We start from the raw sequence: 26,513 nt of genomic DNA, 5'->3' as shown, positions 1-26,513 counted from the left end.
AATATTCTTTTATACACTAAGTGTACCTCTAACCTTTCTCTAATAATTTAATGGAATTTTTTGCTTAGAGGGTCTCAATCTGACAAAATTAACATTTGTAATGAGTCTAGGGGTATTAGTGCAATTTTCTTACAAATGTCAAGGATAAATGTTTTACCAATTTGACAAAATACAATGCATTTGAAAGTTTTTAGTGATACACGGTGTATTTTTCTAAATCTTAGTGGTACATAGAATAATATATATATTTTATTTTTCCTTTCATTTTTCTTCTGAACTTATGTGTTGAATATTTAATTATTATATTATCAAATTTTATTTTATTTAATTTTTTTTACCCAAACTTTAGAATTCACTGGTTCAGACGTTCACTTAATTCAACTCGATTGCTATTGTTTTCATTCAACATAAAATGGTACTCAGAAATTCCGAGTTATGGCGATTCTTTATCAAAGAAGCTTCCAATACATCAATGGCGGTCCTCAAGTTCTTCTGCTTCCTCCATGTCACTCGTACCTACGTTCTCGATGTTGCCAGCGTACTCTCTCTTTCTTTCTCAATTACCAATTCAATCAAAACTCCTAATCAATCAACCCCATTAATTGTATGATGAATATTATATTTCCAGATTCCAGGCGCAAGTATGCTTCCAACCTTTAATATCACAGGGAATAATGTAGTTCTAGTCGATCGAATTTCGCCTCGATTTAGCAACATTGCTACTGGAGATGTTGTCATTGTTTGGTCGCCTGAAAACCCTAGAAAAGTCATCACTAAACGATTGCTCGGTGTTGAAAATGATCGTGTCACCTATCTTGTTGATCCTAAGCACAGTGACGAATCTAACACCGTTGTGGTATGCTTTCTTAAGCTACTTGATTTTTGCTCTAATACTTTCTGCCATTTTGTTTAGTTTTTCTTTGGAGTAGCTAGTTATGTGGCGAATTTTGACCCTTTTCTCTTAGGCTTTGTTTGGTTCAATATTAGTAAAGGAAAGAAAGGGAAAGGAAGGAAAGGGAAAGGAAGGGAAGGGAAAAGAAAGGAAGAGAAGGTAAAGGAAAGAAACTATATCATCCAATGTTTGGTTTGATATTAGTAAAAGAATGGAATTGAGAGGAATCTGTTGTTTGGTATGACATTAGTAAAGGAAAGAAAGGGAAGGGAAAACTAATTTTAAGTTTAATAGATTTAATTTTTTTCTTTCCTCCCAAATTCCTCCAATTTTGGGAGGAAAGGAAAGGGAAGATTTTGTGAAGGGAGCTTTCCTTCCATTTCCCTTCATTTCCTATCAAATCCCATTTAATTTTTAAAACCAAACATAGGAATCTATATTTTTCCTTTCCTTTCTTTTCTTTTTCTCCCAATTCCTCCCAACCAAAAAGGGCCTTATCAAATTGTTAAATAACCCCATTTAATGTAGCAATTAAGACCCGTAGTATTTATACATTGTGATGTTAGGCCCATTTTCTATCAGATGATGTATCTCTTGAGTCTAATTTAAGATTTTCCGTTAGTTTGCTGCTCTCAATACCTGTCAAAGGAGAAATGTTGATTGACAGCATATATTCGACAATGTTGGTTTGGAGTATTAGTATTATGCAGCTAAAATTTACAGGAGAAATAATGATGTAAGGGGGCACTTTTATTATCATATTTTCACCTGAAGAGAGAATGACACCTTAAGAGGGTGTAATATCTAAAAAATGCATCATAAAATGTACATCTTGTTCATGGTTTGGTAGCTTAAAGTGATCGGGTGGGTTTATGAAAATGCGTGGTGGTGTTAGACAGTGAGATTTAAGATTTTGAAGTTATGGGCTTTATTTGCCTTTTTTGAGCTCTTTTACCCATCTTTCATGTATTGATGTTTTATGAAGAACTTCCAATCAGATTCCGTGAATGTATGAAATACTAATGTACTATCATGTTAATAATTGTGTTTTGCCTAGAACTCTACGCTGATCCACAGCTATAGGGATTTGTTGTCCCTTATTGAAGCTCACAAAGAATATGTTTATGCTGTTTGCTATAATACTCCGTATGAGTTTTTTGGGGCTTAGAATGTATCATACTGCAGTCCAGATTGAGTGATTGACAGCTTGATGCGGTGTTGAAATAATGGAATATTCCTAACCATGCTAATTTACATAATTGGGATATTCGTCAAGCTTGATTGATGAAGGTTTATATTTTAGATCAATATTTCCTAACCATATTGATGAAGGTTTATATTTTAGAAATTTATCAATGTCATATTGCAGACTACTCTAGGTGGTTATCTGCCAAAATAAGCTAAAGAAATGTGTTTATCCTCTGAGTTTTGTTAGACATCTTCAGAGTCTGCAAGCTTCTAGAAGTTTGTAATCAGTTAACTCAATGATTAACATGGGAGAACCAAGGGAGTTTGTTACCCTTTGTATCAAGAGAGTCCTATTCTGACCTACTTATTGTGACTTCTTGTGCTATGAATATTGACGGTAATCACAAATCAGTGTTCTGCTGTTAAATACTACGAGTATTTTATACATTTATATATAAAATTTCCCCCTGTTTTACATTTTTGCATATTAGCCGTGCTATCTGTCAAAATTTCCCACCCCTAAAATTATGATTTTCCCATTTTGTGTAGGTCCCAAAGGGGCATCTATGGGTGCAAGGAGATAACATATATGAATCAAGAGATTCAAGAAACTTTGGCCCTGTTCCTTATGGTCTTCTCTATGGAAAAGTATTTTGGAAAGTAAGTCATCAGATTAAATATTTTCTTATGCGCATCTTTCAAGATGAAACTTGCTTTGCTATCAGTTTCTAATAGAAAATTCTTGGTTTCACTGTTAGATAGTTCTTTTCTTGTTTACATATCAGAACTTTATGCTAGCAAATTATACTTTTATATTTCTGATTATTGTTAAGTGGAAGGGCTGAGGGGTCTTCATATTTGTGGTACATGGATACTCTGATAATCTCTCTTACATAAAAAACAAATTAGTAAGTTATCTGGACTTGACAAAAAATGTAGTGATTGGTGATGACGGTTGAATCTGAGTTTAAAGGATTACAAATTGCTACATACCTTCTAAAATTGTTCTTGACCATTAGATAGTAGGAGGCTTTATTCATTTAACTGTTAATCCTAAACTCAGTTATATCACCTATTACTCCAGAAATGATAAGCATAAATATTGACGATGACTATGACTATGAGCTAATTTGCTTTTCAATATTCTCTGAAGTGAATAAATTGTGAATCTTTCAACTATATATACTTAGTTAAAGCTTGTTTTTTACTGACTTGGTGATTGGGGCTTTATTAATTCATGATGTGGTTTTGAACATGGATGATTGTAGGCATTTTTCACTATTGCAGCTTGGATCTTTTTTATTTATTTATTTATTTATTTATTTATTTTTTATAATTTCTCTATATTTTTGTTTATTTGTATGGTGACTTGATTGGCAGTTCTTTGTCTTATCTGTGTTTATCTGATGTATCTTAGAGACTTAGATAATGCTTATCACACAGCTTTTTCATCTGTGTTTGAAACATGAATTATATGCTGAAACTGTTCGTTTTAGCTTTTAATTTATCTAGGGTGTAGTCATATAATATATTTTGGTTACATGTAAGAACTCCAACATTATAGAGCGGAAATTAGTGGCTAGTGAAATTCCATAAATTATTTCTCTGTCCTGCATGATCAAAGGTACAGTTTCTGCAGGGGCTGCAGCTGCTTGGCTATAATGTCACATAGCATAAGTAGGCATGGTATTCTTTTGTAAAGGATCAAACATAGTTTTTGAAGAAAATCAGAAGCCAGCTTTTATCTGTAAGCTGTGACTGTGAGAAGAAACCATATCCTTTTGATTTGTCCATGCTGTGTTATTGGGGTTATGATTTTAGTTTTCATCCGATTATTGACTAACCTGAGCTTTTGGCATTGATTGCCGCTCTCTTCACTCAATGACCAATATTTGGAAATACTTCCGTTGCTGGATCTTTTTTATTTTCTGTTTAGTACAACCATTTGTCTGTTACAAGTAAGAATGTCTTTCTACTAGCCACATTTCATCTCCAATCGGATATGTTGCCAGATCTGATAATGTCGTATTCATGCTAGCTTAAAGCTACATTGTGGTTGGATTGATGTTATTGAATCTAGGTCTAAAGTAGCTGAATGCTTCCCAATTCTTCAGGGCAAAAGTTTGGGAGTCAGGTTTGAGCTGTTAGTGAGACTTAAGTCTGAGCTGTTAGTCAGGAATTTCAATCAAGAGCTGTTAGTGAGATTTTCAATCAAGCATGCAAGTTTGGTAGTCAGATTTGAGCTGTTAGTGAGACTTAAGTCTGAGCTGTTAGTCAGGAATTTCAATCAAGAGTTGTTAGTCAGGAATTTCAATCAAGCATGCAAATTTAAGCGAATGCCTTGTGTGTGTGTGTGTGTGTGCGTGTGTTTGTATTCAAAGTTGTAGTTACATGTTCTTTTGTTGGGGAAGATTTCTTGTCTAAATTTGTTATTTGAAAATTTTGTAGATTTGGCCGATGAAAGATTTTGGACCATTGTGATTAGCTCCTACAACCCAGAGAAAGGTATGCATAATGCATTTAATATTCAATCCAACAATAGAAGTTGTTCAGCTGAGGTTTCTTTTTTTTTTTTTTTTTTTTTTTTTTTTTTTTTTTTTTAATTCTTATTTTCTATTCCAATTTCCACTGTCAGGTATGATGAACAGACTTGGTTTGACTTTAAAGATGGCAATGTGTAAAGGTCTGAAGGATGTTATCATATCTTAATCTGACCAAAAAGACCTTTAAATGACGAGTGATTCCTGCTAAATAATTCTTGACTGGGTATGTTTGGCAGCATGTTGAAGGGAGGTCATATGAGCTTAGGCTGCCTTCTACAGATCTATAATCCATTCCATTACATTCTCATACTGAAATATGCTCTATTAGTTTTGTGCCAAATATGGAATTGGTTTCAAATGGAATTGTTTGTATTTACACTAGATATACTTAACAACATTGGACTTCTGTCTTTCTAAAATGCTCCTCATTTTCTGTTCCAGTTTCTGCAGAAGAAATTTGTGAACTTTTGGTTTGCTGGATCCAACTAATGAGTCCTTTGACATAACACAAGTATGCCTCATGGTTTGGTGGGGTACTTTGCTGGCAGTGATCGGCAAAATGCACAAAATTCAGGACAGGATGTAAATGCACAAGTTGTTGCATTATTTTTTACACTGAAAAAACATTCGCTAATATGTTTTAGTAGTAGTTAGTACAGTAGCAGGTTGTGTCTGTACAAATTTGGAATGGAGATATTTGTAAAAGCCTTATCTTGTCGATATTACTCCGTATTAATTCTTGTTCAACTCCCAGTGGTGTTCATTGCATGGAGAAGTCCTTCGCAGCATGCAATTAGTCATTTTGGTGAATGTGATAAGCTACACCTGTTGGCCAGCTCCCTCCCTTGTCCTTTGGTTTGATGATCTTATGGTAGAGTACAGGGTGCATCACCGAGGCTTACATCGTTGTTCGTTGTTCGTTGCTCGTTGATCGCATAAATTTCCGATTGAGCAGTCTTCTGCATAGAATGGCTCCTAAAAGTTATTGTAAACAGCGGATTTTATTGTGAGAATTTTACACATTTTGACGCTTGATCATATTTCTTGAGATATGGAGTACTTTTTGTGGTAAATTCACATTGCTGTAGGCATGTAAAACACGGTTTCAATACCAAGTAAGGTTGTGAATTTGCACTTTAATATAATAGTAGAAAATCACTAATTTTGTTCCTCCCATCTTTAAAACTAATAATACAATTTGCACTTTAATAATTGCATGATTCCCCAATTCACTTTTTTGTTGCAATGATTTTATTTTTTTCCATAATAATAATTGATGCTCATGAGCTAAAAGTGAACTCATCAGTGGGTGACTCACCAGAAGGTAAGCTCACAATTTAAGTCGGCTTTAGCAATCATGAGGCGAGAGAACAGTGAGCAGGAGGATGGCAGTTGGGACTTGGTTTGGAGAGTGAAGGTGCTGCAGCGGGTTCGCGTTTTTCTCTGGTTGGCATGACAGAGTTATGTGCAATGTTAATAGATACAAAATAACTCTGGTTGATGATCTAAGTGTACATTAGTAATCATGGGGAAGAAACCACACTAAATGTCCTAAGGGACTGTAGGCCGCAAGAGAAGTGTAGATATCGAGTGAGAAACAGAGCTACAGATTGACTTGCTAATCAAGGAATCAAACAGAACAACAAAGTGGAGTCAGTTTAGTTCTTAACCTTAGTCTTAGGTTGTATTTTACATGGAGTTAGTGTACCTTTTCCTCATTTTGATCCCCCTTTGTTTTTTCTTATCTATGTTTGTTTTAGGGCCTAGCACCTCATTTGCACCAATAAAAAAATCATGATATTAAATTTTTAAGTTTAGTAATATATATTTTCCATTATTATTAATCAAACTTTGTCAATTACTCCAAAATTGAGAGAGTATAATGAAAAGTATGGTTGTAGTCATGAATTATTTATTTGTTTTCAATTTCCTGGAGTTCAATTTCCAACTACCATATGCATTTTTATGCTACTGTAAAATTTGCTGGGCAAAAAAAGAAGGAAATCCTCTAGTGTTATCATTTTGAACTTCTCAAGCATTTCCAGAATCTTGCATTAACTAACAATTAAAATTGGATAACCTTCACTTTAAAGAACTGAGAAATAATGGAAGTGAACTGTTAGAAAGTATATCTTACAAAAATTATAGTAATCTTTAATTTAACAGGTTAGGACAATGTGACAATTTCTTTATAGATGCATGTAAACTATGATTATACTCGCCATAGTGACAGGTTTCACCGAGCTGAGCTACAAAATTTCACAATTTTCTAGGTCAAGAGAGAGGTTGGCTACCTTCCAGCATCCTCCAACCCTCCCTTTGAGGATCAGAAGAGTGGATCTACTATGTACAGATATTTCAAAGAAAAACAATTGAATTACAGGGGTATAACTCTGGTTGTTGAGTAAGCACCACACGATACGATAAAACCAGTTTCTTGCAAAACTCAAAATGTCAAATTGCCCAACCTTTTGCTAGTGAAGTGCAATATTCTGGCCAAGAAATTTCATCCAGGTATGTTTCAGACCACTACATTAGATGGGACTTGCTTTTGAACCCTGTGACAGTAGGAAGTGTGAGTTATTTTGGACTTTATTGTGTATAATACAACAAAATTAGACGTTTTTGGTGACAGCATAGCCATCAAGGAAGGATGCAAGCAACTGAATGTCTGAAAGCAAACCTGATTTTGCAAGCTTGTTACTGCAGTCCAGCGTTGAGGATTATCTACTCCTGTTGATCCATCACTAATGAAGGTTACTATTGTTGATTCTTCAGCTCTATCGGCCACCCTAGAAGGTGGTAGCTCTCTCATGACCCACAATACAAAGGCTGCGGGTGCTGATGAACCTGCATGCAAGAGCTAACTGAAAATCATAATCTTCATCAAAATTTCTTATATGTCAATACTGGCAAGGACTACAAAAGCTTCTGTCAGCAAGTAAACAGGGATATGAAAACAGTCGAACCAAATTATAAGAAACCAAATTATAATCCACATTTCCAATCGGAGTCTTTTAGAAAATGATCTACTATATTGGGATAAACTACCACAGAATGCAACCAGTTAGTTTGTGATGGAGGAAATACATTACGAAGTATTAGAGGATAAACATTATTTTAAATGCGCTTCCATAAGAAAGCCAGAAATTTAGCATTCCTCTACATTCCTAAGAACCCCAAAACATGCTATGTGAATAGATCCTAAGAAGCAATTGATGTATGAGCTCTTGGCTATCTTTCTATCGCCCCATTACAAAATTTTGTTAATCAAAATAGTTCAACTCCATAAAACTATACATCAAGAACCTTCTTTCTACTTCATCTCCTTTTGCTTTACTTTCTTATTTTACAGATGCTGTGCACAGACTACTCAATTATCACTTGCCTGCAGGAGATGTGCATTCTATAAAGGCTAAATAGAGAAAACAAAGATAATGAAACAGAAAAGTAAAGATGCAGCAATATATCAACAAAGAAAGAAGGCATTCCACTACATTGGACATGCTTTTCACCATCTGATGACAGCAAAACTATGCCTAAAGATTTGCGAAAAAGTACCCATCTACATCACATGCTTAAAAAAACGCTTATCAGTCCTTGGGTCTGGATTATAATTGTGTACTTTGAACCAGATGTTGAAGAAACCAGTCCAGGGAATCTCAATTTAAGTCAGATAACATAATAGTGGTGTTCACAGCTCAACATTGTTACAAAGTTTCCCTTGGAGTTCTAATCCCATTGAAGAATAGCTAATAGACGAATGTTAACCATGATTGCCACTTCTATGTGTGTATAAATTATGCAGCAACAAAGTAATGATTCAATGTTAAAAACAATGAAGTGATGAGAAAAATTTCAAGTACCTATAAAATAGTACAACATCAATAAGATACCAGTACAATACACACTAATGTGCTCTTGGCGCCAACGATAAAGAACCTGTTGCAATAGCATTGCAGAACTGTTAGAGGTTAATATGCTACAAAAAAATACAACCAGGAATGGGCAATCCATATCCAAGTAGGATAGCTTATCTGTATGAAAGTAAATATGGAATCCAAGATTCCAAGATAAATTATTAAAAAAAATTCAAGACATACCGGAACATCAGTAAGAAGAGCTACAAGAGCACTTGTTGTGAAACACACAAGAGAAACAACGGCAAGACCAGTGACCTGCACATCAGAAAGTGTAATCAAATGAAGATAAAGATGTACACATCTATATTTCTAACTTCTAAGGGATGCCCTTCCAGCAAATGCATCTCTGGCGCATACACCTATATAAAATATATAACTAGATGCTAGTGTAACATGCCATTAATCACCATTGCAGATTTAAATATCAACATACGCACAAAATCAATAACTTTAAAATGTCGAAATGAAAATGTGTACCCCAGAGTATGTACTCCCATAGCAACTTTGAAGCTAATGGGTACTTCCCTAAAGGTCTAAAGGTTAAAATTATTCTCTTATTTCTCCCTTAGCCTCAAGACCTCTTACCCAAGCTAAAACTATGATAAACAGTATATCTTTAACAGAACTAGCATTATTTAACCCTCATATTCTAACTCTTACATCAGAAAAATAAGAACACTCAGTAGGTTTCTTGTGCTGTTTTAAGATTCAACAAGTCAGTATTTTAAAACAGCACAAGGATATTATACCCTTTATTCCCATAGAAAATAAATTAAAACAGCACAAGGAAGACCATACCTTCCACATCTCAGATGAAGCACCTTCAGATCTTACTTTGCTCATTTTCAGATATATTAGGAGTCCTGAGCATGAAATTAAGATACTGAGTACAAAATATGAATAGAGACAATATATAGCGAGAAATTGTAAGAAAGAGGACGTAGAGATATATCACAAAATCAAAATAGTTCACAGCAATTGGAACATTCAGCAAATGAGTATCTTGTGGACAGCTTTGCCTCATTATAATTACATAGCAAGAGCTATGATCACTAAGACAGTATCCCAAAAAATTAGTAATACTACCAGATATGTATTAAATACCATTTAAAAACATCTATTTAAAAAAAAGAAGAAAAAAAAAAAAAAACTATGCTGTGGTCAGATTAGTATAAAATTGTTCTGACACACCAAACATTTGCTCAGTCTACAAACTAGAGTGTCTAGCAGCTATTAGGTGTCTTTAAGCTGTATGATACCTTACAGCCTTTGCTTTCAGGGGCCGTTTGGTATGAATATTGGAAATGAAGTGGAAAGGACACAAATAAGGAGGAAAGGAATCATATAACTCTACCTCTTCATTTGTTTGGTTTATCCATGGTAAGGAATCACTTAAACCTAACTCTCTTTATTTTTGTTTGAGGAAAGGGTAATTGTTACCTTAGGTTTTAAAGAGGTAACAAATGGGTGGAAACCAATACCCTTAGGTAATGGTAGATGTTAACCAAGCCCTCTTACCAAACACTTGGTAACGGGGTAATGATTTAATAGAATCTGTTTTCAACCCAAAAAACACTCATACCAAACATGCTCTTAGAGTGTCACAGATTTGACACCAGAAAAAATGCAAGGTTTCCTACCTAATACCTTTACGATGTTTCTTCATAGTCCATATAGCAGATTACAATATATTCCATCTACAACTAATATAAAAATTCAACCAACAATCCCTTTAGAATATAAATTAATTAATAAATAAACAAATAAAAACAAAACAATCATCAAATACACAAATCAGAAAGTTTCATTTTTGTACTTAAAGCTAGGAATTGAGATTAGAAATTTTTGCTGTCCAAAAAAACCAACCAAAGCAACCATGGCTTAGAGACAAAAGAGATCATTATAGAGTTACTCCAATTAATTAATGAAAAATATGTTGGTTTGTAGTTAATTTAATTACTGGCCTAGTACAAATAACAATATATGCCATCTAAAAAATAGATCACATTTATTTCAAACTGTTTCAGAATTTCACGAATACATGAGACCATTACTTGGATAATTCTATGCCAAATCAACAGTGCCAATTCAAAAACACATGGCAACTGCCAACTATTAAGAGGCAAGATGAGGGCTCAAGGAGAGTGATTCGTACACACCTCAAAGCTACAAAGGCAGTTCCAATGACTTCTTGGTCATATTTCTTCGTAAGCTTAACTTTAGAATGAATGCATCAAATATTATGACAAAAAGTCCTCCATAAGGCCTATGTGAGGGATAGAGGATACACACAAAAAACATATTCCCTGCTTCCTTGTCTTTCAATTTTTAATTTCCAAGATATCCATTGCACTTCTATTTGGATTCAAACAAAGCTTTATATTAAGATACTTTACTCTTCTTTCTCCAGCAACACAACCCTTTTCTCTCTCTCCATCACATCAATAAGTTTATTAGAGCTTTTCTTTTACTAACCCATGTGTGAAAGAATTTATGGAAAAAAGGGAGTAACAACATATAATTAGTAGAAGAGGCATTTATCCAATCCATCAACCGAGAAAGACACCTACGTTCCACTAACAGGGGCGCGCTTCTTTATTTAAAAATAAATAAATTATGAAATGAACCGACATAGAAAAGTGGTCCCCTTTTGTGGCAGAGTGTGCAGCATTCCTGCACGAGGGAGAGCGATGTTGCCATTCAGAAGGAACACAAGAAAAAGAAAAAAAAGTCTTTAAGACAGTTCCAAAGAAAAAGTGCTACCTATAGTTCATTATAAGTAGACAGTTACTTACTGACTTAGAGTGAGAATACTCTTTATATGGCACTTATCCCAGAATACCCAACCTGATTCAGAAACTCCAACTGATTGAGCCAACTTCCTTTCAACTACAACTGATTCTGAGACTAAACCAGAGAATAGAATGAAGAAAGCTGTTAATTCCCTTAAGCTTCGCATAAGCGATTACATACCACAAGCTTAAGGTATTCTAACCAGTCTCGGTAATCGATTCACTTTCACTCACTCTCGCGTTACTACGCTAGCTTAAATAGTCATATTGAGTTCATCACCAGTGACATAAGCAGTGGAGGTATATGTATATGCTGTGGTGAGAATGGCTATTTACCTAACTTCTTAGGATCCAACTCCTGTTGAACCAGTAACATACTACTACTGATACCACTTACAAGAAAGAGCTATAGCAACACCCCTCTATGACAAAAACAAGGAATCCTTTAAGCAAGTACCCTTTCTAAAAAAGGTCATGTCCATACTCTCTTTCAAAAGCATAGCTTAAGCATGTAAACAACCAAATGCATAGAGGACAACAAAAAGGTCATGTCCATACTCTCTTTCTAAAATGGTGGAGCCAGAGCTCATTCTCATTATGTGATTTAAGGAAACAGCGGTACAAATTTATAGGCAACTCATGGGGTCAGCAGCTGCTTCAATTCTTCTGGTTATTGACAGGGGTCTAACTAATTTAAGTCAGCATCAGGTTGATCTTTGCAGTAAATGTCCAAGAGATCAAGGAAGCCTTGTTCAATATGAACTCTCTGAAGGCACTCGGGTTATAAGGGCTAAATGATCATTTATTCAAAAGCATCTGGATTATTCTAGGTAGATAAGCCCTAATATCGTCTCTGCAATTCAAAACTTTTTTTTTCATGGTTAGCTTATGACTCAGATTGATTGCCCATATATTAGCTTGATTCCAAAGATGCCTAATGACATCTTAAGGACTGGCGTTCAATTGTTAGTATATCTGTTCAGTAAAAAAACAACTCCAAAGTTCTCACAAACAAAATGCTGAGGGTATTGACTTCATTAAAAATGGAGTAATTATTGGCAATATTTTTCTCAGTGAGATAGTCATAGCCCACAAGAGGAAGACCAACTTTCCTAGATGTATGCTTAAAATTGACTTGTAGAAAGCTTTTGATTTGATAGAATGACCATTCATCAAGTATTCGTAGACGCACTTTGATTTTCTCATCATGGCTTGCTTGTTGAGTCTCTTACACATTCAATGTCTATGGGAATCTCACTGACCTCTTTATAGCAAAGAAGACTTGAGGCAAGAGGACCACATATCCCATTGTTATCACCATGGAGTATTTGAATATACTCCTTCCATATTTAAATAATTGTTCCACTTCTCCGGACACGGAGTTTTAGGAGGAGGAATAGTAGAAAGCATTCATTTATGATTGAAGTGAGGTAGGTTAAAGTATTAAAAAAATAAAATAAAAAATAAATAAATAAAAATCTGAAAAGGTGGGTATAAGTGGGAAGGAGAGAGAATATGAAAAACATTAAAATATGATATGAGGGGACCACTAAGGGGGAGGAGAATAGTAAAATAATGTTAAAAGTTTCCAAAAAAAGAAAATGGAGCAATTATTTACATACGGCCGCAAAAGAAAAGTGAAGCAATTAATTAAGTACAATGGGAGTAGCTTTTAGTTATATTTCAACTAATCAAAAGTTTAGTTTCACCCTAAGTGCAAGAAGTTGAATCTCAATCATTTTTGTTTTTGCTGATGATTTATCAACATAATCTAAAAGAGATTTGGAGTCTGTCAGACATTTGTATACAGCTTATTATGAATTCACAAGTGCTTATGTATAGAAGGCTAATCTGAACAAATATTGCATATACTTTGTTGGAGTTAACTCTGAGTTGCAGGATGCCATTCCCAATAATAGTCATTATTCTAAGGATGAACTCCCTTTCAAGTATCTAGGTGTTCATCTCTCTACCAAGAAGCTATAAGTGATACAACACAGCCTCTTGCAAAAGTGTGCACTGGTTAGCCATGTTGTTATCTAGTTATCTTATGCAAGAAGATTCTTGTTAATAAGATTAGTGATCTATAGCCTTCAGAATTTTTGGTGTCAGGGTTTTTTTCATTCCTACGAAAATTTCTCAAGCATAGTCAATCTTCACACAAAACTTGTTCTTAGACAATCTGCTCTAACCTGGGATTTTATGTGTCTGCACTAGTTGGGACCTCACATGTACCCTGCCCAGGAATCAAGCAGCGATTTGTAAATTGTTTGGAATTTGACTCAATCCGACCGACTTATAATTTTTAGAAAGGGTGAAAGGTGCCAATGAAAGTGCCTTTGATGAAAACTATTTGCACCTCAGCCTCTCCCAAATGTGTATTTTCACTAGTTAGCTCTCTTTTTGGGAAAGCTTGCAGCATGTGAGAGGCTGCTGAAATTTGGACTGATAATCAGTGCGTTCTAAGCTTGTAATAGGAAGAACATTAGGACCATTTACTTTTCTACCGTGAGTACGCTTGTATTTAGTAGGGTGAATACTTATTAGTATTGGAAATTGCAGGTTTGCTGTATGCTGTGACTCATTGCAAAGGTTTTTCATCTCATCATTTACTCTACCGCATGACTACCATTGCAATTTATCATATATGGAGGGAAAGAAACAAAAGATATCTTCATAATAAACAAAAAAAGTGTTTATCTAGTGGCATTTTTATAAGTAAATCAACAACTTTTATTAAATGCGGGTTCCACAAATGTTGATTTATTTACGAAAATGACATGCTGATTGGGATATTTTATTGATTTATTTACAAAAATGCCACTAGATAAACGATTTTTGTTAATCTCAAAGGTTAACTAGGGCTCCCTTGTTTTCAAGGTAGACTCAGATTCACTAAGTGCTTCTGCGCAAAAAAGCTCAAAGGTGTTAAACTATATTACTCGGACTCTTCATTTTACCTCAATTACCCGTGTCGGACCCTCGACACTTGGACATGGGTATGACACTTGGACACTTCATTTTAGTTCAAAATCATAGAAATTTTTCACAAAATAGCCGAGTCGGACACTTGGACACGTACCCGTGTCGGACATGAGTACCCGAGTCCGAGTAACATAGGTGTTAAAAGCTATTTGTAATTTGTTTCTTCACCCCCCACCCCACCCCCCCCCCCCAAAAAAAAAAAAAAAAAAAAAAAAAAAAAAAAAAAAAAAAAACATATTCATTATGAACTTAATTCATAATGTTCAATTTTGTTGAACCTATCATCATTTACTCATAACAGCCACTTTGCAAATCATTGGCACTTTCTATACATCTCTAGTCAATACTCTAAACTAGCACCATGCTCATCGATCGAAATCATCATAACATGACATTAGAGAATCAAGAAAGGGTAACATAGTCTTGAGCATGAATTTTCTATCATAATTTCTTGAAAGGACAGCTTATCCTCCTACCTATACACTCCTTTCTATGAATTCTTTTTTTTTTCCTTTCTAATCATATCTCAAATATGAAAGTGAGAACAATAGCAGAAGTACAGAACCTCTGCATAAGGTACTCTGAGCAAGCGATCAGAGAGCACTTACCATAACATGCCAATGCCCCTCCCAGCAAAAATGTGCCGACTGCAAAAATATCCACATAGACCTGCACAGTGTTTCTGAAGTCATTCTCTACCACAGTGTCATCAACAATGTTGCATTTACACAAACAAGAGATTATCACAAAGTTAGATAACACCAGCCAAAAATAGTCTTCCATTTTCACTCATTACGTAAAAAAAAAAATTTTAAAAAAAAAAATCCGTCAAAATCTTTTTACTAATTTCAGTAAATATATAAGATTTGCAGTAATTAGTAGAAAATTCTCAATATCTTTGTTCCTACATAGACTTTTCTGTAATTGCTCATTCTTCAAATCAACAACTTGGAAAAAGAACTGAACATGTTAAAATCAATTCAGACCTAAAATTTGATTGGAAGGAATCCAAAACCAGATTAGACATCAACAATATCTGTCAATTCAATCATATTTAAATTGACTCAATTACCCAACAGAATTTTGCACATCCCACCAAGGACCCATACCAAAATCATATAATGCGGAAAAGAGCCATAACTGAAGGCAACCTGAAATAGGTTATGAAAAAAGAAATTCGAAATGAAAGGTTTGCGATTGGCACAGAAGAAAGCATAAAAATCTAGAACAGAGGGAGAAGTTAAGAAAAGGCAAATTGCTGGGAATTGAACGACATATCCAAATGTCCGAGTTTGGTATACAATCAACCTGAAAAGATACTTACCCAACTCCACATGGACCTAACCCACACCTAAAACCAACTTCAATACTCCCTCCGTGTTTTTTAAATGTTACACTTTGACCAGCACATAGTTTTAGGCAATTTAATTGTTATAAATAACATCAGAGGTAAGTGGGGTAGTGGGGTAGTTGGAGTATTAAAAAATTGAAAAAGAAAGATGGTGTGGTTAAAAATTTATTGAAAAGTAATGAATGTGAGAGGAAAGAAATAATATTAAAAAAAAAATTGTAGTGGGTTTGGATAGGGACCATAAAAGAAAAGAAATATCATATTAAAATATATCTTTTTGCCAAAAAGGGAAGTGTAACACTTAAAAAAAACACGGCTGCATTTGGTAAGTGTAACACTTAAAAAAAACACGGAGCGAGTACACAAATACTATCCGAAAACAATATGAACCTATTCAAATTTCTCATGGCCCAATATAGAGTAGACACGCCTTGAATACCGACGCTTGGGTAACTATTGAACCTTCGCGCTGACCATTCGCTTTCTAAGTAGCAAAACTGCTTCTCTTTGCGGATTTGTAATGGAAAAGGAGCCATAGCTACAACAAATTTATGTCCACAAAGCTACAGCTTTTTTTTATCAAGTGAATACTGAAGTCATATCTGTTAATAATGTTTGATAGAGAGAATTTTGAGGAAGCATTTACCAGATGGACACATTAAGTTCATTTGACCATGTGAATGAAACAAAATTTTGGTAGCTACTCCTTCCGTCCCAAAAAGGTTTACATACTTTGCTAGGAACATGGTTTTAGGAGAATAATTATTGGGAGGTAGTGGGAATTTGTTTATCAAGGATTAAGAGAGAAAAATTAAATGATTTATGGCTATGTTCAGTCAAGCTTATTTAAGCAAATATTTGCTTATTTCATAATTGATCTGATCTATTGTTTGAGATTACGTATCGCTATACATCTTAAATTCCGTTATTAAAAATATTATGGAAATTTTATATTTGGAAACAACACATTCATAAGAATTTAATGACATCACATTTGATATTTTATTTAAGATTAGTTTACAAATAAAGTCAAAGTTTTGTCAAATCTGGAAATTAGATCAAATTAGATCATGCACATAGTCATTATAGGTAAAGTTTTAATTTAGGTTTGTGAGAAAAAATAGGTGTGATAGGCGATAGTGAGTATGGAGTAATTTTTTCAATTATGTTGTCTTACTCCTAAATACATGTAAAGTAACAAAGTGTATAAAGACTCTAAATTAATTGGGGCAATCCAAAATAAAAAGTGTGTTAATCTTTGAGGGACATAAGATGTAGTATTTAGTAGATAGTAGATACAGTTAGCAGACTAATCCAGATATGCTAATTTTTGAAGTGCCCACCAAAGAATTGTATTTCCAGGTAAATCATTACTTTAAAGACTAAAGACAGCAAGCAAGTTCAATTGTTGCAGATTTCATACCAAAATTCCAATCTAATTAGTGAAACATAAAACTGAATGAAGGAGATCAAATACAAAAAAGAAATACACAAATGGCCCTACATGTCATTTTACCAAATTCAAAAGCTAGTCACTACAGATGAGGCAAACTTGTATTGGCTTCTTACATCAAGATTTTTTTTTAACAAGGGAAAAGATGAGCTATTGTAAATATTTTGATGTTAATGTGACAGATACAGATGAAAAAAGGAGAGACAAGATCGTTATAATATGGTCAGATGACTGGATTATTTGTAAAGCAACACAATATAGTTTAAAGCTTTCAAATATAGCTTAACTTCACACAGGAAAGACTGTCAATATACCCATTACATTTTCTACAAGTTGCACAAGACAAAGATGGGTTTCACCCAAATTTCCTCTAACTAGGCTACTCAACCTCCACATACACAAATACAAGAGCATAATTGCACACATAGAACACGTACTCAAAAACTCATACCCGAGCAACAGTTGATGAATCAATTGGATTCCTTCCCATCCCAATCCAAATTAGCACAGCAAAGGCAGTCATTAGAACAAGAACTACGACCATGATCTGGAATAGAAATAAAAATTGTAAAAGAAAGCTCAATAAACATATGGCCTGTAAGCTTGCTTAAATTAGGATTCATAACATGCTTTAGGTTGATGCAACGTAAAATATATAAACAACCTTAATGTAATATTATCAATGACATACCAAAATAACAAATCTTTGGCGGCTTCCAACATGAAGTGATGGAACAGGTAGACAATTTTTGTTACCATCAATGTTTGATAAAGGTGGCTTACTGGTGGTCTTATCCAACAAAGCTTCACAAGAACTACTGTCTCCCTCATCCTCTTCATCATCAGCTTGATGGCAAAGATCCACCCTAAAATAAAGCCAGCAAGAGAGCACACAATAATTTATTAACAGCACATTGGTGTAGAACTTGACAAACAAAAGAACGCAACAATCATGTCAACCTATTCTAACATGATAAATGAAATGAGAAAATTTTCACAGGATAAAGTAAAGTAATTCCAGTATTAGCAACAACAATAGCAATAATTAACATACCAGTATGACAGAAGCAGAAGAAATGCTGCAAATAAAAGGATCTTAGGGAAGGCTGCATAAAAAAAAACAAAAAATAGTTAGAAAAAAATAATAGTTAGACGCTATATCAGAGTCAATTCGTAACAAGCTTGATATTTACCCATGAACACAAAGCCGCAGGAGCTTGACCAGCATGACCATCCTTTGCAAGTAGCGACGAGAGTTAATACAAAGAAAACAACATACCCTGCAAGAAAATATAGATCTTTTTTTGTAATTTTGTTCTCATAAAAGATACCACATACCAACAGTTTGCACAAATCGAAAACAAGCGGACTTTTTTTATTAAATACATACAAAACCGTACAAATAAGCACTAAATATATGACAAAATCGAACTCAACAGTCAATACTCTTAATTGACATTTCATGAAAGGAGAAACAAAACTGTTTTTTTTTTTTTTTTTTTTTTTTTGACGGAGAAACAAAACTGTTGAGAACCTTATGTTGATATGTAAATCTTTCTTAATTTAACTTTATACCACTAATTAAAATATGGAATCTTAAAGAAGATAAGAAACAAAGATCCTTAACACCAGCACATATAGTTGATTAGGGGTTCTAGGTTAACAAATGTTACGGATCTTCATAACCTACAGGTTTTCAGCTTGACTGGTCTTAATGAAACTGGTCACAACATCCCATTGACCCATTCATCAAACACAAGAAGGAAATCAGGGAAATTAACTATAAATATCTTAAGAACCAATCCACTGAACACCAAGCAATTTAATTTATTTCTTCCTTTTTTTGGTTATATATGTAGTATCAATGTTCCTTCCCAAAATATGAAGTGTGCAAGAAAGAAAAGCCAAGTTGAGGTCATAACCATCTTACAAGTAAATAGCCATCCTACAAGGTTACAAGGCCAAGATTTTGACATCTTTCCAAGGCCCCATAGCACACTTCCCACTAAAGTAAGCTATAGGCTTACAAGACTTTGGTAAAGCAGTTTTAATAATTTAGTTGGTGTACAGGCTAGGAACCTACTAGACATATTGGCAACCTTACAATATTGGCTTAAAAAAGAGTTAACATCACACAATTTAATAGATGTTGAACTATGTCACAAAAATCAAGATTTGACACTAACACAAGGCCTTGGCTAAGAAAAGGTCAATTTTATTTACACAGTGCCTGTAAAAGTTCAGAAGAAACTCCTGGTGATTGGGAACTTCATATGTGCCAGCACCTCCAGAATAGTCATGAATTCACAATTAAGGAAAAAAAGACCCAAGACAACAGGAAGAACAGAAGATGACAAAAGGCATAGTCTCTAATATATAACAGCATGAAGTCAAACTATTTTTTCAAGCATCAACAAGGAATTAAAAAGATATGCATCACAACAAAACAATCTTCTTCATAAATCACTTAAAGCAGCAAATAAGCAAGTTCCATACAGGACATCAACTAACTTACCCAAATTGCAAAGACCAATCATGAGATGAAAGACCTGCAATACAAAGAAACTTGATTTAGTTTACGTCAGCTTGAAGAGCAAGCACAAAGAAAAAATACATTATAATGGGTTTTGGTTAGTGCTCATTTTTTGTAATCGGAAGTATTAAAAATCTAAAACTATATCTAGCTCTCCTCTACATGAATTCAAGTTACAACAATTCTAGAGAACCGACAAAATAAGGCGGTAAGTCAATACAACTAATATCAAACACATAATTGTGTTCATTGATCACTTGAATAAAACCATAATTTAAAATTTGTGTACCAAACACCCTACCCCCCCCCCCACACCCCTCTCCCAACCAAAAATAATCTTTAACTAGAAGTGAAGAATTGGTGCTGCAATACTCATTAAATTTCTCATACACTGTTTGATAAGTCTTATTTGTTGTCAAGTACAAGAAAGCTAGCTTCCATAAAAACTCTGATTATAGAAGATGGATGAGAGATTAATCATAGGATAAACTCAACACTATACTACAGGTGTCCTAAACTATAATTTCACTACCATATATTACAGTTATATAAGAGTCTCTAATGCCAAGTAGTCATTTTGATTACACCATACTACTAGTCATTTCATGGACAAGGTCGTCCCAACTATTATGGTGGCCCTGTGAAACTGAGATAAAAATAGGCCCTTTTTATATTAAAAAAAAATTTGGCTTAAATGTTAAGGCCTAGAGATGGATAGCATTCCATAATTTGAAAGACATTGTAGCTCATGGGATAAGAGTAATAAGACAAGAGCCTTTGACATCAGAAAGTTTTCAATAGTGACAACCATAATGTAATACCCAAACCCTAGTAGCCTAATCATCACAATAGTAAGGCCAAAGCACTAGAACTTAAGAAGAATAGAAAATAAACAAACAAAAGCTACAAATAAGCCAAGTTTAAAGTAAATTAAGAATGTGGAAAGACGATTGAATATGATTGCAAGACTTACCTTTTGCCGGGTCCAACCAAGTTGCGCACTTCTAGAGTGGATCCTCACCAACTAAAGAGCATAAAAGAGCACAAAGAACATATATGTTAAATAGATAGGTAGGCATCATAAAGAGAAAAGGTAAGATATTACAAATAAAACTAGTCGAAGCAAAGCCCAAAATATGAGGAGGACAAAAGTAATTTAACAAGATATTTCTCAATCAACAAGGTTCACTATGCTTTCTTGACAACCTTTAGCAGTTAAAATTAGGGTTAAGTCACAGAAAAAGAAAAAAAAAAGTTGTTATAGGCCAGTAAACAACCCAAATCATCCAAAATATATTACCACCAACACCTCACCATTGTGAGGGTTCTTTGGTATCCCATCCAATCATCCATCATGCATGAAAGCCGCAGAGGAGGAAAACAGAGATAAGGGGCAGTGAGATACTCAAACACACACGTGAAATAACCATAAAAACGCCAAGGGTTAGAATTGATAACAGCTTCCAGAATCTCTCCTGTGCACTGTCACCATAAGGTTGTTTAAAGATCCATGTTCTAAACTTCTAATCAACATATTGCAGTACAAAACCAAACTTGCTATAACCTAATTTATAGATTTGGCCTCCCTATGTTTGACTGCTGATAATTAAAATTCCTAAGAATAGTATTTTGAATAAGTGATGCTGCAAACACAAGGGAACCACGTAGTACATGAGCCAAACACATTGAATCAACATGGTGTACAATCAAATCACATGGATGGCAAAATTACACTCAATGGCACAAACTTAGGGGTAAATGCAACCATTGCACCAATCAAATCTCAAGAATTAAAACGACAACAACTTGGTCACTAAAGACAACCAAATGATATTCCGGTGACTGGAGTGGGTCCGATATGCCAGAAATCCAGAATCCATAGAAGTACAATACTCATAAGAATTATTTTTTTCATGTTACATTTCAATTTAAGCTTCTCTCCTTCACGTAGCTAAATCATCAACCCGTCCCATGGCCTATTTGATGCTTGCCATGTCTGCGCTTCTTTCTTAGCTCTAAAACCCACTTGGAGTCTGATGATGCCTTAAATCCAAAGCATATATGGTATCTTCCCAAAAGATGCAAAAGTTGAAAACACCAATAAATACTACATCTTTGTGAGAGAACATTGTTCTTGTCACATCAGATTAGATTACTCGACAACAACCTTTACAACGAGAAATGGAAGTGACTTAGAGTAGGATTTGGTGAAAGGTACATATCAAGGGTTGGCTTTTTTACAAAATAATATTTACATTGTTCAAGTTCCAAGGTATGATATATGCAAATGAGCATGTAGCAACTGATAGGATAAAAAGTTCCACAAGGGACTTTTAGGGACTTTTGTTGAGCCATTTGTGTGCATGGTGGTTGATTGAGTACTATTTGCTACTTTCCATAATATAATAATTGTAAACTGGTTGATGTAAAGAGGAATTAGGATTCCTTAATTCATGCTCATTGTTGAGCAGAGAAGGAGAGGGTTAGGTTGTATTAACTAATGCATGTGCTTCAAAAATATTTTAATTTAATCTAATTATCTTAATTTTATTAGTGAATTCCAATATGTGAGATCTACTCCGGTCACCGGAATGTTAGTGGTTTTCTATAATGACCAAGCTGGTGTTAATTTTATTATAAAGACAATGTTGTGTGTTGTGTCAATGGTTGTAGTTGGCCCTAATTTTGTATCATTTAGTGTAACTTTGCCAAAATGGAACTAAATAAGAAGCCTTAAATAGGAAGAAAAGATCCTAAGTGTAATACTAACTCCATATACTATTTCCATATGCAAACAACACGGACTTTTCTCCTTGTCCATGTAAACCTTTTAAAAATAAGAGGTAAGACCAAGCCCGGGTCGGGGCAGTCCATTTGGATCTACACAACAGGGCCTCAAAATTTAAGGGCTCGACTTTTTATTTTCTCACTTGTTAATTGCTAAAGCCCAAATACACTAATAAGGAAAATCTTCTTCCTCAAATTCCCTGCACATTTCCTTAGCAAATTAACAATTTATTAACCACATAAAACTCTTTGACTTGTTAATCCAATTTTCCATGTTTTGATTTCCAAGTACACCATAATTAATACTCTCACATTATCATTTTTCTAAAACCCTCTAGTCATCAACTATATCCTTGATTTACTGATTTATTTCCTCATTCAAACCATTAAATTCTTCTCAAGCAATCCACATAAATTAGAGTTTTCAATGGCCAAATTTTCATATATTTATATTATCAAGATCTCTAAATCACAATATCCCACATCCTACAAATTTGTTTTAGTTCTTCACAAAAGGAATATAATTATTGCACTTTATCTCTGGAATTTCTCCGATTTGGGACGGTTCAATTAAATTTACATGTTTTTTTAAATCTATTTTATTTTAATATGTTTCAACTGTAATTGCTGTTGTGATTTTTCAAATATTTGTGTGAGTTTATTAATTATGCCTGTCAAAATTAAGAATACTTTGTATGACAATGGTCATGAAAACAAAAATGGAATAAAATTGAAAACGCTTTATAATTTCATTGTAGAGTAAACACAAGTTTCTATTGAATATAACAACAATGGTGATATGGAGGATGTTGTAGTTTCGAATTAAAGCTATTCATTCTTATTTTGATGATGACGTGATTTTTACATAAGATAGTTGTCCTTTAAAAAATTTTAAGGGCTTCACTATAGTACTCGGCACAGGGCCTCTAAATAACCGGAGACGGACTTGGGTAAGACTATAATGAGAGCAAGAGCTTACTATGCAAAACAAATGCCCCCACCCCCCCCCCCACCCCACCCTTCTCCTACCTTTTCAATTATGTTATGAACTTCATAGAATCGCCAATTAGCCAAGAATTTTCCAGTATATCAGCTAAAGTGCCTGGTGTTACTTCAACATAGTTATGGACACTTCTACTTATCAATATGAAAGTACTCCATAGTATATAAAACCGAAAGTAATTGATCTATACTCTATATCTGCCTATCTGTTGTAACCAAATTGCTTTGATAAACCATATATTTTACTTTACATTTCTCATTCCAATCACATTAGCTTCACCCCCAAAGGAAGCTAAAATCAATCTGATATTACAATCTCTAAAGAAAGAACAATTCTCTACATGTTTCCTCAAAACGCTTACTATTTCTTCTACTTCCCTAAACTCACTCTCATAATGCTGCACTCGAAATCTCAAATATATCAATCAAATTTAAACACCATTCATCACGAATTTTTCAATTATCAGCAACACAAGGTTCAGTATGTATAATTGCAAATGTAAGCTCAAATACCCAAAAGCAATACCGCCTCGTTCCCCTCATAAAAGCTCAAGCTAAACCAACCCACATTTAAAGAAAAATCCATCAAATCACCCAACTAGAACAATAAACAACCACATTTCACAAAAACAACAAGCACCCAAAAACAAAAATCACACAAAATAAGGAATCAATACACAACCATTAATTAATACAATGTAATTTTTTATAATTTAATAAAAAAATTAAGAACAATAATTACCTGAAAAAATGCAATCACAGCAATAGTCGCATCAACACAAGCAAGGGTAGCATAAACAACAACAATTAAAGGTGGGAAGCAAGTGTAATCTCTCAATTCCAACATTCTTGCTCCCCTTCTTCTTCCACAATATAAATTCGAACCAAAATCACTCAAAATTTATTTTTTTATTTTAAAAAATCACCAAAAGTACAAAATTAAAAAAAAATACCCGTTAATAGACCCTTAATTCCTCTACTTTTTCTGGAAATTTGAGATGAAAAAAGGGTGAAATTGGGTAGCCTTTTGGGACCAAGGGATATACGGTAAGAAGGATTGAAAAAGATATCTTTTGACAGTATCTTTCATGACAGATCCGCAACCCGATTAACTCCACTACAAACAACAAAAATTACAAAAACTAAAAACTAAAAAATAAAAAATTTGAGTTGGGTTTTACTTGAGAGTGGAGATTTGTAAAATTGTTCTGGGTTATAATTAAAGATAGTGGTACGAATTTTTTTTTTTTTTTTTTTTCTCAAATATAGAGTTTCTAGATACTACATTGATGATGAAGATTCCTTAATTGATTCCTTGTGGTATTTATTATCTTTCGGATTTTGGATTCTACAAAAAGCCTAAAATGAAGTCTACTTTTTAATTTATGATGATGATGTGCGATTTTGATTTAAATTTTCTACCACTAACTATTTGATAACTTTCAAATAGTCTACTTTCAAAAAAAAAAAAAAAAAAAAAAAAAAAAAAAAAAAAAAAAAAACCTATTTAAGAACTAGCCTTTTGGCCGATGTAATGCACGGGTTATTCATATAAAATTGCATTGAGAGATGAGTGAGGAAATATCAATAAGTCATTATGGGTATAATATGTAATCGAAAACATGGTTAAGGAAATTCAAATTTTGGAACTTTAATTGAAAAAGAGGCTTAAATAGAAGGTGGCGGGGGCTAAAATTAAAGAGAGAATAGGAAAAGGTTGAAATAAAGAAGAAAGATAAAGATGAAGGGATGAAGTGTGCATAAAAGATGAAGTATAAGTTTAATGAAAGAATTAAAGAAATCTTTTATATAATTTAAGAGTTGTTTTTGCAACTTTCATTCACAGCACTTCAAATACTCATCCTTGCAATTCTAGCACTTCTATTTTTATATTTTATCTTTATAAAAAAATAACCAATAACCACCATTTTTCTCATAACTACTGATATCACTCAATTAATATCTAGCCCTTCTTTCCTCCAAAAACAAAAATCTAGCCCTTTTTTTTAAAAAAAAATAACCAATAACCACCCTTTTTATTCATAACTACCCATATCACTCAATTAAAAAAAAATAACCAATAACCACCCTTTAATAACTTTCACTTCTACTTTTTTTTTTCCTTAAACATACATACTATATATATCCCGTGCATGAGCATGGATACACTCTAGTATGGTGTAATAAAAAAATTAATAATGTAAGAAGACATGTGGCACTTTGGTTAGAGAAGAAGATAGAGAAGTGTAATAGGATTAGGACATGTGTCTTTCTTAGTTAGAGTTTTTAAATACTAAGTATAGATTCTACCCCAAATTGATTAAGACAAAACTAATCACCTTATTAAGTTAATAGCCCTCATAGGCATGTGAGTATAGCTGTCAAAAGCTGACACGACACGATAACCCAACACGAAATAAGTGAATTTGGGTCAAAAATTCTCGACTTGTTACATAATTGGGTTAACACAAACCCAACACGAAATTAAACGGGTTAGGTTTGGGTTAAAATTTTCAACCCGAAATCAACACGTATAACCCGATTATATAAATCGGTTGAACGACAACCCGCTAACCCGAACCTTATATGCTTAGCCTATTAATTAAGCAGTAAAAAAATGAATTTTTTTATTCAAAACTTGTAATTTTTTAAATTGCCTTGTCACCATTTATAAATTTTGGTAATTTTTTGGCGGTTAATTACGGAGAAAAATTTTTTTCAACTTTTGTAAATTAAAATTTGGCGGTTAATTCGAGACAATTCTTATGTATAGTTGTGTTCCTAAACTACTAACTTTAAGATCTTGTAGTATCTTTAATAAATTAATGATGTATGTCTTTTTAATTTTTAAATTGAATATTAATTAGTTTTTTAATACTATGTGGATAAAAGATAACCCGAGTAACCCTTTTAATAAGCGGGTTAGGTTTGGGTCAAAGGTTTTCAATTCGTTTAATAAGCGAGTTAGGTTTGGGTCAAAGGTTTTCAATTCGTTTAATAAACGAGTTATGTTTGGGTCAAGGGTTTTTCAACCTGTTTAACATCGACACTAACACAAACCCGA

At 33.8% G+C, this 26,513-nt stretch overlaps 2 protein-coding genes across 5 annotated transcripts; one reads left to right on the top strand and one right to left on the bottom strand.

The window, feature by feature from the left end:
• Nucleotides 1-328: 328 nt before the first annotated feature.
• LOC110728606 (mitochondrial inner membrane protease subunit 1-like) lies at nt 329-5,793 on the top strand. 3 transcript variants are annotated; one of them, XR_002512739.1, is made up of 6 exons: nt 329-538; nt 629-856; nt 2,630-2,740; nt 4,529-4,585; nt 4,716-4,846; nt 5,065-5,793. XR_002512739.1 is itself a non-coding variant. In XM_021908248.1 (5 exons), the coding sequence occupies exons 1-4, from the start codon at nt 413-415 to the stop codon at nt 4,559-4,561; spliced, it is 498 nt and encodes a 165-aa protein (XP_021763940.1). In that variant the 5' UTR covers nt 329-412; the 3' UTR covers nt 4,562-4,585; nt 5,065-5,793. The 3 variants fall into 3 exon arrangements, 2 of the variants coding, with proteins under 2 accessions (XP_021763940.1, XP_021763939.1); XM_021908248.1 differs by lacking the exon at nt 4,716-4,846; XM_021908247.1 differs by having other exon boundaries at nt 4,716-5,793.
• A 933-nt stretch (nt 5,794-6,726) lies between these two features.
• LOC110728605 (tobamovirus multiplication protein 1-like) lies at nt 6,727-25,587 on the bottom strand. 2 transcript variants are annotated; one of them, XR_002512738.1, is made up of 13 exons: nt 24,192-25,587; nt 20,634-20,684; nt 19,643-19,676; nt 18,321-18,407; nt 18,182-18,233; nt 17,819-17,993; nt 17,579-17,674; nt 14,932-14,992; nt 9,345-9,409; nt 8,727-8,801; nt 8,490-8,565; nt 7,307-7,486; nt 6,727-7,181 (listed from the first exon to the last, which is right to left on the bottom strand). XR_002512738.1 is itself a non-coding variant. In XM_021908246.1 (13 exons), the coding sequence occupies exons 1-13, from the start codon at nt 24,294-24,296 to the stop codon at nt 7,158-7,160; spliced, it is 1,068 nt and encodes a 355-aa protein (XP_021763938.1). In that variant the 5' UTR covers nt 24,297-25,585; the 3' UTR covers nt 6,727-7,157. The 2 variants fall into 2 exon arrangements, 1 of the variants encoding a protein (XP_021763938.1); XM_021908246.1 differs by having other exon boundaries at nt 7,307-7,473; nt 24,192-25,585.
• Nucleotides 25,588-26,513: the final 926 nt, after the last annotated feature.

Source organism: Chenopodium quinoa, unplaced genomic scaffold, assembly GCF_001683475.1.
Source record: "Chenopodium quinoa cultivar QQ74 unplaced genomic scaffold, ASM168347v1, whole genome shotgun sequence".
Classification (NCBI taxonomy): domain Eukaryota; kingdom Viridiplantae; phylum Streptophyta; class Magnoliopsida; order Caryophyllales; family Amaranthaceae; genus Chenopodium; species Chenopodium quinoa.
Note: the sequence above shows the minus strand (reverse complement) of the source record. Positions and strands in the feature narration are given on the sequence as shown.

Bases quoted from the DNA above. Each gene is read 5' to 3' on its own strand.
- LOC110728606 (XM_021908248.1), top strand. From the start codon at position 413: ATGGTACTCAGAAATTCCGAGTTATGGCGATTCTTTATCAAAGAAGCT. The intron at 539-628 runs GTACTCTCTCTT...TTATATTTCCAG, and splicing joins ACGTTCTCGATGTTGCCAGC to ATTCCAGGCGCAAGTATGCT. The intron at 2,741-4,528 runs GTAAGTCATCAG...AAAATTTTGTAG, and splicing joins ATGGAAAAGTATTTTGGAAA to ATTTGGCCGATGAAAGATTT.
- LOC110728605 (XM_021908246.1), bottom strand. From the start codon at position 24,296: ATGTTGGAATTGAGAGATTACACTTGCTTCCCACCTTTAATTGTTGTT. The intron at 18,234-18,320 runs GTAAATATCAAG...TTTTTTATGCAG, and splicing joins CTGCGGCTTTGTGTTCATGG to CCTTCCCTAAGATCCTTTTA. The intron at 17,675-17,818 runs GTATGTCATTGA...TTTCTATTCCAG, and splicing joins GCCAAAGATTTGTTATTTTG to ATCATGGTCGTAGTTCTTGT.